This window comes from Carica papaya, chromosome 8 (assembly GCF_054855325.1).
Source record: "Carica papaya isolate Zhongbai chromosome 8, ASM5485532v1, whole genome shotgun sequence".
Lineage (NCBI taxonomy): Eukaryota > Viridiplantae > Streptophyta > Magnoliopsida > Brassicales > Caricaceae > Carica > Carica papaya.
Window position 1 is genome coordinate 31,573,284 of NC_142316.1, and position 12,013 is coordinate 31,585,296.

General features: G+C 34.6%; 1 protein-coding gene across 2 annotated transcripts in view; it reads right to left on the minus strand.

Annotated features, from left to right (window-relative positions):
- Positions 1–2,070: 2,070 nt before the first annotated feature.
- The window catches only part of GLU2 (glutamate synthase 2), a 51,111-nt gene continuing 41,168 nt past the window's right edge, over positions 2,071–12,013 (minus strand). For both annotated transcript variants that reach the window (XM_088208774.1, XM_088208775.1), the window contains exons 18-33: positions 9,233–9,348; positions 8,915–9,112; positions 8,697–8,807; positions 8,247–8,486; positions 8,066–8,164; positions 7,145–7,240; positions 6,860–7,057; positions 6,692–6,766; positions 6,238–6,366; positions 6,042–6,140; positions 4,399–4,541; positions 4,212–4,305; positions 3,220–3,458; positions 3,040–3,118; positions 2,832–2,915; positions 2,071–2,730 (exon numbers count right to left, since the gene is read on the minus strand). In XM_088208774.1, the coding sequence (XP_088064900.1) occupies positions 2,569–2,730; positions 2,832–2,915; positions 3,040–3,118; positions 3,220–3,458; positions 4,212–4,305; positions 4,399–4,541; positions 6,042–6,140; positions 6,238–6,366; positions 6,692–6,766; positions 6,860–7,057; positions 7,145–7,240; positions 8,066–8,164; positions 8,247–8,486; positions 8,697–8,807; positions 8,915–9,112; positions 9,233–9,348 (2,162 nt within the window). In that variant the 3' untranslated portion in view covers positions 2,071–2,568. The remainder of the gene's footprint in view (positions 2,731–2,831; positions 2,916–3,039; positions 3,119–3,219; positions 3,459–4,211; positions 4,306–4,398; positions 4,542–6,041; positions 6,141–6,237; positions 6,367–6,691; positions 6,767–6,859; positions 7,058–7,144; positions 7,241–8,065; positions 8,165–8,246; positions 8,487–8,696; positions 8,808–8,914; positions 9,113–9,232; positions 9,349–12,013) is intronic.

The window sequence follows — 12,013 nt, forward strand, 5'->3', positions numbered from 1 at the left end:
TATTGTGGTTGTTTTTTTTAGACAGGATTAGAGAAAGAATTTAAATTATAATGGTTAAGAGAGTATTATGTCATTTGAGTTATATGTCTGTATTATATAATAGTGAGTTATAAATAATAAGATAACTTATTTTTTAATAAATTAGTTACTCATTCGGTGTAAATTTATTAGATTGAAAATATAAATCAAGTACATATATATCAGTTTTAGTGAAGGATTCAATTTTAAAGAAATGAAACAATTATGACTCATATGCTAAACTTTTTATTACGATAAGATATGAAACTTATATTAATCTAAAAAATAATTCTTAATATTGATGAATTTGAAAAAAAAAAAAAAAAGGAAAGATGTAAGTGATTTAAATTTATATCAGGTGGTCATCAATGTATTGGCTGTTTAAGCAAAAAATAAAATTCATATAGTTTATAAATGAGTAACTATCAAATACTGTAAAATCACATGAATTTGTATATTTTATAAATATAATTAGTTTCTTACATATAAAACATAAAAGAATTAAAATGTACCAATAATGTTAGCTACTATACATATACAAAAACCTACATTTTGATTAGGTTTAAATGACAGCCGCAGCTACAGACTGTTTTTAGCAAGGCGAATTTCAATCCACTAACTTTGAGCCTCCATCACCTTTTGGTTTATATTTGACTTCAGAAACCTAAATAGATACATGCATACATCCACATAAGAATGCAATTTCTTGGCTTTTTTCCAAGTGCAATTAGACAAATACAAATCATTTGGGTTTGGTCTCTCTCCAAATTTTCAAGGTTCTCATCGCTTGGGTTTTTTTTTCTTATTCAGTCTAGAATTTGCTAGGCAACCAGCAGACGGGATATTTTTTGTTAAATAACAACAATAATAATAATAATAATAATATTTACTACTATATAAGAAAAAGTGATTGTAAAGTTGTCAAAAGGGCGATAGTGGATAAGTGGTAGTGAAAGAAAGCTCAAATTGGAAAGCCACCGAATGCATGCGTGAAGGCGATCGCGCGCCAGGAAGTGCATAACTTCCACGTTTTTCTCTTCACCGCCTTTTTCTGTCTTCTAGATTTTATTTATTTATTTATTCTTTTCATTTTTGATTCATTCCGTAAGATAAAAGTGCGTTGGTAGTCATGAGTCATGCCTCAGATTGTCGTTGAAAAATGTTCAGCCGTACTAAAATTATCTATACTAAAAACTAATATCTTTAGAATATGAACAGAATAAACTAATATTTTTTATTTAAAAATTTTACATTTAATCCAATCGTAGATAGTTTTAAAATGATAAGAAAACTTATTTCTTTTAAAAAAACAAGTAAAATTAAAATAATATATTTAAGTTTTATCCATCTTAATAAAATTTCTCATTTTGATTTTACTGTAATTTTTAAGAGTTAAATGTTCATCACTTGAGCAAACCTTTATTTTCTCATAATTAATTTAAATGTATATTTTACAGACGAGCGTCATTTCTCAAAAACATGGTCTCAAAGTTTCTCTTGTAAATCACCTTAAATCTAACGTAATTGATACCTAAATTTTAAATTATTCGCTGTTTGTTATTTTTTTTAGTTTTACCAAACATAAAAGATTTACATTTTTCTTAAAAGATATATTATTTACACACATAAATACAAACCTTAATGCACCATTTTAAATAAAATACACGGCAATTTTGGATATATATATATATATATGTACGTATATACATACATATATATTTAAGAATTCTAACTGAACTTGTAAGACCCAATGGAATGTAATGATAATGATTCTTTTTTATTTTACACGATTATTACATAAATCCACGTCGAACATTCGTGATAATATGATAGGAGAAAAAATCATTGCAACTATTAAAAGAGAAAACAACGGAACAGATCATACACTTAATACATTGAATAATTTCATGAATGATTAGGTTCAGTACTACTCAATCAAAACTTTGAATCTCAGAAGAGATTTAACAAATTTGACGACAAAAATAATCATTGGACGTCTATTCTAGATCTTTGGAGCAATATGCCGGTCATAAAAATTAAGACACACAATCATTATAATCTTCAATGGAGTTATTATTTATTATCGTAGTTATCATTGTAATACAAGAAAAAAAAGATGAGTACAGGAATTAAAGATGGCTAGAGGATTATAAATATGAAGAACATGCATGATAGAACCTAATTATTCCACGAAGAAAGAAGCAACAGAAAGGCAATAGCAGTTTGAAGTTCTTATTGCCAAAAGACCCCATAAATCCAACCTCATTGACAGTTCCTGCCATAAGCTACTATACAATTGCAATAACATGGAGGTTGAATGCTTCTACTAGGTTAAAAAATTTCCGATAAATTTTATCCGACAGTAAAGAGGTGTCACCTTGCACTCTTGAGTTGAGTCCTCCTTATCACTGGTGCAGAATGAGGATTTCGAATTATGGTAATCCATCTGCTTCTATTCCTGCCACTTAACTGTACAGTGTTGGGCTGCAACTGCCGGACTGTTGGTTTTACGAACTTGGACGTTACAGAATGTAACATCAAATTTTTACCTTAAGCAGACTGTAATGTCACCTTCCCGGCAGTTGTTCTCTCATACTCAGCACTAGCCTCTGGCGTGTCTTCTTCACTTGGCGGAACCAGTTGCCAGAAGAGTGGCAGATACTTCTCCCATTCCTTTAGAATGGCAGAGCCCTTGCCACTTCCAGTTTTTTCCTTTACACAACGGGAAAAAAAGTTAGGGGCAGAAATATAGTTTGGAGAAATGAAATGTTCCAAGATTATCAAGGCCACTGCAGTTCATATGGTGCACTTACAACATGGGATTCAATAAGACTTTTCAATTGCATCTGCCCAACTGGAGCAGTCACTCTTTGGATCTTTACAATCTCCTTATTTACCTGTTAATTGTTTAACAGAGCATATAAACAGGTGAACAAAAATATGAGAATTTTTAAGATAACAAAATTTTGTATCTGGGCTCTTTTGTGAGGAATGGGGTCTAGGATCAGCAAGCAGCAGTACCTTAGGGATGAGAGTGTCATCCTCATCAAGAATATAAGCTAATCCTCCTGTCATTCCAGCAGCAACATTTCTTCCCACTCTGTCAAGATGGAAGACCAAAGTAGCTCAAGCCCAACAAAGCAGACAAAAACCAATCTGTTGTAATACAGACATGCACAGAGAAAAGAGAGAATTACTTACTTTCCAATTACAACCACACAACCGCCAGTCATGTATTCACAACAATGGTCTCCTGTGCCCTCAACCACTGCCTGAGCAAGTGAATTTCTAACAGCAAATCTCTCCCCCGCTTTTCCTCTAGCAAATATTTGACCACCAGTTGCACCATACAAACAAGTATTCCCTACTATAGTTGCATCCTCTGGGCAAAACCCGGCATTCTCAGCAGGAGTTACCACCAATTCACCTCCTGCCATCCCCTGTAAATGTTCATTGTATTCATATCACATTATATAAAACTTGAACATGGCAATTGAATTCCAAATTGCTGTCAAACATAAACCGGAGGATCAAGTTGAGCACAATAGCTTTAAATGAATCATCTTAATAAAACATAAATTTTTAGATCCATGTCCAGAAAGGCAAGAAAATGTGCTTCACCAATTCTTTACTCTTTTGCAAGAGAAACAGAGATCAATAAGGAAAGCAAGCTTTGCACATAGTTAACCTGGAATTTCCTTTAGAAATCCGAAAAGTTGCCTATCTCAAAATGGCATTTACTAGGATAATGAGTGAGTTGCATAAACTCATCCATTGATTGTCAAGATAACAAACACATTAAAATACGGTTTCAATACAAGAGGATACATGCGTTAAGAACTTTACATGAGCTCTTATTACTTTAAAAAATGATATAAGTTTAAAACCATCTTACTGTACCATCTTTCTCCTTTTCATAGTTCCAGGTAAAAAAAAAAATTTTTTTTTTTCAAAAATTGTTTAATAGAAACCCAAAATAATTAACTTTGGTAACAAGGTGGGAAAATAATCAAATTGGGTCATACTATCCATATACTGATAAGTACAGTCAAATAAGCTTTGGTTGGCCAGAAGTTTATCGAACTACTGAGTATCAATTCTGGATCAAGCCAACTTTCAGTACGAATGGATGAAGAAAATTTTGTGAAGTTTTCCAGTTTCCTAAACATGGATAAGTGTTAACAGTCACATACCTTTCCCACATAATCATTAGCCTCTCCTACAAGTCTGATATTCATTCCAGGTGTCAAGAAACATGCAAAGGACTGGCCAGCACTGCCAGTGAATCTGAAGACATCAAAGAGTCTTGTAATTTTCCATACAGAAATTTCTATGTCAGTTCTTTAAGGAATTAATAATTGGATACAGAAAGATTCTTACGTAATGTTTAGCTGCCCAGCAAACCCAGTATCTCCATATTTCTTTGCAACTGCACCTGCTACCCGCCCACAAACAGCACGGTCCACATTATATATCTTCACAGTTTTATGGACTACTTTCTCATATTCAATTGCATCTCGTATCTGGAAAAGATGAGAAGTTCTTATTACTGCCACAATAGTAACCAGTGTATGCCAAGATACTTTTTTTTTTTTGGAAATACACTGTACACCAAGACACAGTAAGCTTTTAAGTATTTGGCACTAAGAGTGCAAAATACAAACACAAGAAAAATTTTCCTCTTTTATTTTGGCTTTTGGGAATAGACTCCAAAGTGAGATTGTGTATTTGTCCTAACTAGCAGAGCTCTTCCCCCCACCCAAAAAAAAAAATTATTCCTGTGGAACCGACAGAAAACTCCAACTGTTTGTTGCTAAATCAAATAGCAATTGTCAAATGACTAGAGTACTCTATGTTATAATGAGTTCAAATAGATCATATTTCCATTTAATTTTTATATCTTATTTAATGTATAAAATTTAATCATAATTTACATACATAATGTAAAACTGAATAAATATTATTCGTATTTTCAATTTTACAATGATGAAGAATATTCATTTTATCAAAAGAGAAATCACAAAAGCACGTAATTTTGAATTGAAAAATGAACTAACTTGAATTAAGAATGTTTTTTTCATTCAATTTTTTATTTCATTTATATTATATTCCGGTACTCTTTCATAGAATTAAAATTTGAGCCTAGCTCAACTTATAAATACTCCTCAGTCTTCCTAATCTGCACTAGCACCCATATTAACGTAAATATATTCTTTTCTTTAATGTTACATAAAATGAGTTTTTAGATATAAATTTAATTTATTAATAAATCATATACAACATCAATTACCAAATACATAAAAATTCTAAAAAAGTTTGAAAATCATGTTAGTTTTTTCATTAATATTAATAACATAAAATATGTAAAAGTATATTTAAAAGAAAACAAACCAAAGTAGCCAGATCAAGTGATCAGTTTGGCAGCCAGGTTTTGCATCCTTACAGGCACCAACACAATGGCTTTGTCAGGCCAGGTCAGGCTAACTCTTGCTAGGTCATTCAAGCTGAACAATTTCACCATGGAAGTCAATGGTGAAGCCAGTCCAGATCCTGACTAGGGCTAGGTCCAATTGATTTTCCTTTTCTTAAACAATAAATTTCTAACGAAAGTATTTTTTTATAAGTTTTAAATGGATATATTAGTAATTTATTTTTGGTCAAGCAATAGTTTTTTTGATAAAATTTTAGGTGCTAGTCCTTTGATTAGTTCATTTTCTTAGCCAAATCATATTGAAGGGGAGCATTGCTTAGAGTTTGCGGGTAAGATCAATTCTTCCCTGTCAGGTTCTGTGGAAAGGATGACTTTTTTGTGAGTGGGGAAGGGTGGGGATGGGTGGCCAATAGTGTATTGATTATTTTTTTTGTTCTTCTTGCTGTTTAGGCCTTTTGGTTTTAGGAGGCTGTAGGAGGATATCTTATCCTCCGTTTCTGTATTTTCTCTACTCTTTTATTCAATTGTTTATCTTCTATGGGAAAAGTATGAAGATGGAGCTCTCCAAGCATGAGATATTAAAATAGGTTACCTCTGGATCAGCAAGCAAAGTATCATCTAGGACGGGACCATTTGAATGAACATCTTGATTCCTAATTGCAGTACTGCTCCTTTTTGGTAACCCAACACTCTGGAAATCAAAGCAGAGTTGTATAAGAAAAATGAACTGGTACAATCACTTAAAAAGACAACATGTTAAGATCAGAAACATCACGTCAAATACATACTCTGAGAATATAATTAAGCTCAAGATGCTGTGTTTTCACTAATGAGATATCTCGTGGTTTTAATAAATCTGTCCGTCCAATTATGTCATCTAACTTCTCGTATCCCAACTGTGCCAGTACACCTCTTACCTGATGAGAAAAAAGAAATTGGCAATTAAAGAGTCTAATAAGCATAAGCCCTTATATGTAACTTGAACCATTAGAGCACTCATTTTCTGGGAGGGATGGTGCATGAAAAGTGAAAAAAAAAAAGGCTGGCAAGAAGAAAACGTGGCGTAGATAGCAAATTGCAAAATAACATTCTAAAGTTTAAGGATCAAACAACCACAATGCTTCAGCTCAGTTGCTACCTGTTCCATAAGTGAGTTTTTATTTCTTGGTTTAACACTTGGTACACAAAGTGGCTAAGCCAGCTAAGGTAAAAAAAAGAAGAAAGATCATACAGATGGATTACCTCCTCAGCAACATATAGAAAGAAATTGACAAGATCACCAGGCACACCAGGGAAACGAGCACGTAATTCTTCTCTCTGACATTAAGTTGGGGAAAAGCAAAGTACAGAGAAACATGAATATCAGCAAATGAGCAATTAACTGGGCACAAGAAACAATATCTCCATTACCTGACTGGCAACACCAACTGGGCAATTATTTGTGTGGCAAATACGAGCCATAATGCATCCTGTAGCAATCATTGCCACAGAACCAAACCCATATTCATCAGCACCCATTGCCGCAGCCATTAGGACATCGACTCCACCTTTTAAACCACCATCAACTCTGAGAATGACCCTTTCTCTAAGTCCATTTTCAATGAGAGTCTAGAAGAGATTTAATTAATCAATAGTATCAATACTGTCAATTCGGTATTAGAAAGTAGAACTAATTTACGGAAGAAAAAGGTATACCTGGTGAGTTTCTGTTAGTCCAAGTTCCCATGGGCCACCAGCATGCTTTATAGAACTTATAGGACTGGCTCCAGTTCCACCATCATGCCCTGATATCTATGGAGCAAATTAAAGTAATTAATTGCATTTTCTCTTGAGAATAGAAAACCTGAAAACAGCAATCGAATGAGCAACTAAAAGTTGTGTCTCATGTTTCTCAACAGCACTCCATTACTTAATAAATTTTAAATGGAAAAGGAAGTATTTTAGAAAAGGAGAGCAAAAAGTACAGTAGGGGAGGATGCAAATACTTAAAATTTTGGTATTAAGAAAAATGAGATGGTATCTGAGGCAGACCATGTTGCGCACAAGTTGGAAAGAAATGGTTCACATAGGCAGAAAGCTTCAGTAGCCACCAAGCCAAAACTGAATACTCCAGACCATGCTCTCAAGAGCCCTTCTAAGTTATATTATAAAATTCTGAAAATTCCACAATCTATCATACGGTCTACACCCTCACATTTGAGCTTCATGCCTACTCAACACTTTTTTCCCTTTCTGTTCAAGGGATAATAACTGAGTTTCCAGTACAAACCGATGACTTTAGAAGGACAAAACTCATGATCATATAAAAAGAGTATTATGCCCTGTTTCTGGGATAAGGAGATTTCATATAGAGATTTTAGTTGGTGACATTGTTTCCCACTGTACTAGAGAAAAGATGGTGACATTTTCAATCAGTTTTTTCTTTTGACAAGAGAAACAGTCAATCAGAAACCTAAATACATTTAGAATAAAAAAATTAATTTCAGTAAGCCACTGTATACATATTATCTCCATATATGTAAATGCAGAATTCATATAACCAAAATAAACTTTGAAAGTCATCTTCAGTATTTAATGCTCGATTCATGCATAGAGAAACAGCCAAAAACTAGATACCTGTACAATATCGGCATTACCCTTCGCAACCCCTGAAGCAACTGTTCCAATCCCAGCTTCTGCCACGAGCTTCACTGACACCTTTGCCTTGGGATTGATCTATTTGTGTGGTTAATGAAAAATCATCTGTATCAGTGTTCAAGAAAAACACTTCTCATCAGTAATAGAAGCAAATGATTACCTGATGAAGGTCATAAATTAACTGAGCTAGATCCTCAATAGAATATATGTCATGGTGCGGTGGCGGAGATATAAGCGGAACACCCGGCTTAGAATTTCTCAGCCTTGCAATATAAGCACTAACTTTTTTGCCAGGTAGTTGACCACCTTCACCAGGCTTTGCACCTTGTGCAATTTTGATTTCTAACTGATCTGCATTGACCAAGAATGTTGGAGTGACACCAAAACGTCCTGAAGCGACCTGAGATGATCCCACTAACTAATTTTCAGAAAGGGCAAATGCATGAAAAGGAAGCATATTCACTTCTTCATAATTTTTTAAGCACCATATAAAATTCTCTTTGATGGTAATCAGATCCTTTGAATTTATAGAAGACAACCTGATTGCTTATGAAGAAAGATAATGGAACCATAAAGATTTGATCAAAAGGAAAATGTTTACTGTCATGACCTGCTTAATAGCACTTGTAGCGGTATCCCCATTTTGAAGACCCTTAAGATGCGGCAATGTAGGAGAGTACCCATCAACCACATCAGTAAGTGGATTCCAGCGAATAGGATCCTGGAAAGAGAAAAAAAATACATGGACTATTAAAATTTTCATCATAAGCCTTGTATATGCTTAAATTGTATCATGCATTATTATAAATCATCAATAGCACAAACTACCTCACCGCCTTCTCCAGAATTAGATTTTCCACCTATTCTATTCATTGCAATGGCAATTGCTTCATGGGTTTCTCTTGAAATCGCCCCAAGAGACATTCCACCTGTGCAAAACCGTTGAACAATAGACGAAGCAGGCTCCACCTTTCCAACAGGAATTGGTGCACGATCACTTTTAAACTCAAGAAGATCACGGAGAACCTGCAGTTAAAAGTGAATGCATATAATATCTTTGAGATCCTGAATACGAATAAAGATTTATTTTGATATACATACACTTTTTACTAGATTTTGTCAATTAATGGAGAAAAAAGAACTCACATTAACCGGTCGGTTTGCCAAATGCTGCTGATAAACTGAAAATGCACTTTCACTTTTCTCTCGAACAGCTTTGTGGAGCAATTTTGACATCTCCGGGTTGTTTCCATGATACTCCCCTTTTTCAAAAAAAATAAAATAGAATTTAAGACATCAAAAGGAGTAATCTTGCAATAAGTTAATGTAGAATTCCTAAACAAGATTGATTTTAGGAAGATTTTCTTCCTGTAGAAATCCTAAAAAATATTGATTTTAGGCAGATTTACTTTCTAGAATGTAGGAGCTAAAAATCTAGGATCTGAATTTATACTCGGATCCCATAATTCCTAGTGTAAATCTTCTTCCTTCTTAGGAAACTCAATAGATTAGGATTCTCTCCTAAACTGTAGGTCTATAACTCTTGCAATCAACGGTAAATAATTATCAAACAACGTGGTACCAGAGCTGTCTCCAAGACACTTACATCCTGGTCAATAACATGACAAATTACAGAATGACAAGCCGCACTTTGCAATGTCCAGAATCACAACCATCCTCCAAAACTCTCCAGTAGCAACTAATGGAAGAATGGATATTCAGGCATTGTCTATAACCGATCATAAACTCAACGGCCAGAATTACCTTCCATGGTCTAAATCTGTGATAATGTTCATATGTGGAACGGCTTCGATGATTACTTCACAGGTGCTGCAGTTCCTCCACTTAAAGAAAACTCAAAATATCAAGCTTGAAAAACCAAAAATAACCTGATGATGTCCTGGCTAATCAAGTCAATAACAACTGAAATTGGAGGAAACTTCCTTCTGTTTGTATCTGCCAAGGAGATTTGGGATGCAACAAAAAAAAAAATTATTTCATAGTCGACAAGAAATCCGAACTATTTGTCATGGAAAGCGCACTCCATGACTTACAACAAGGAGACGTAAGCGTAACCTAATACTTCAATCTTTTAACCCGCAACTGGCAACAGCTTAATCTTTGAAGAGAATCAGTGGACTTGTCCTAAAGATGACTTGAGGTACAAAAGAATTGTTGAAAGGAAAAGACTTTTCAAATTTCTGCTCGGCCTCAACAATGAGCTAGACGATGTGTGAGGGAGAACTCAGGGTTTGAAACCCCAACCCAGTTTCGCAAGGCTTTCCTCGAGATGCGGATGGAGGAAAGCAGAAAGAAAGTCATACTTGGAGACCTCAATTCACCGTAAACACTCAAAAGTTCTGGACTTTCTGTCTGTAACAACCAGATTAGCCAGGGAGAGACAAAACAGAAAAACCTTGGTGTGATTATTGTCAATAACTAGAGTATTCAAGGGAAATTTGCTGGAAACTCTACAGGAACCAGCAGATTAGAAACCTCAAGGAACCCAAACAGCAAAGAAACAAAAGGAACTGTAATTGCAAGGGAAGACTCCACTACATCTACTATTTAGTAAGGAACACAATAGAGTTCTTGCAAAAGTTAAACAATCCTCATCAAATAAGTTGCCAAGTGGATGGTACTGGGTCAGTGACTCACTCAGGTAATTTTGTAAATACCGTAACCTCAAGGCAAACATTGGGCAACACCTGGTCATAGATTCTGGTGTTTCACACAACATGACAGGTGATTATATAATCTTCACTACCTATGCTCTTTGCCGTGCGAACATCTCAGTAAAAATTGTTGATGGGACTTAGGTCAAGTTATTGGAAAGGGTTCAGTATCTCTAACTAAAGATATAACCTTGAATTCAGTACTCTTGTTCCTAAATTAAGTTACAACTTGTGGCCAGTTAACAAGCTCACGCAAGAATTGAATTGTGCTGCTAAATTTTATTCAAACCTCGTTGAATTTCAGGAACTAAGTTCGGGGAGGACAATTGGCAATGCTGATGTGCATCAAAGACTCAATATCCTCAAGAGCAACTACATCTAGGAACAACCATTTAGGTTCACCTCTCTCACAAGGCAAGAAGATACTATTAGATTGTGGGGCTATATATTAGGACATCTCAAGATTAGTTATTTACAAAAACTTGTTTCCTCATTATTCAATAAAGAATTTAAAAATTTCAGTGTTAAATATGCCAAATTGCATCTCGAAACTCTCATCAAGCTCAACCTTATAACGAATCAAGTCCCTGCTCACTAATTCATAGTGATGTCAAGGAAACCTCCAAGGTAAAAGTATATTAGAGGGGCAACATGACTTGTTCTATTTGTTGATGACCACACTAAAATTACATTGGTGTATCTTATGAAAGAAAAATCTGAAGTAGGGGAGACATTTCAGAAGTTCAACATAATGATACAAACCAATTTCATATAAAATCCAAATACTTAGAACTGCTAATGCAAAAGGAGTACTTTACACAAACCCTGAGAAAGTACACAGAAAACCAAGACACAATCGATCAAAGTTCTTGTGTAGATATACCCCAAAAAAGTAGGATTGCATAAAGGAAGAGCCTTCACATCCTAGAGGTACCTAGATTATTCCCATTCTCAAATTCATGTGCCAAACCATTTCTGGGGAGAAGCCATACTCATTGCCACTTACCTAATTAACAAATTGCCCTCGAGTATTAAACCCCCTAACACCAAGCTAAAAACCACTCATGATTTATCACTAGAATCGGACACATCTTCCGTACCTCTCAAAATATTTGGAGGTACTACATTTGTCCTCATTCACCCACATACTTCGTAGTAAACATGGGCCTAAATCTATAAAATGTATCTTCCTTGAATACGCTCTAAACTAAAAAAGAATACAAGTACTATTCCTCAAGCAATAGAGAGTTCT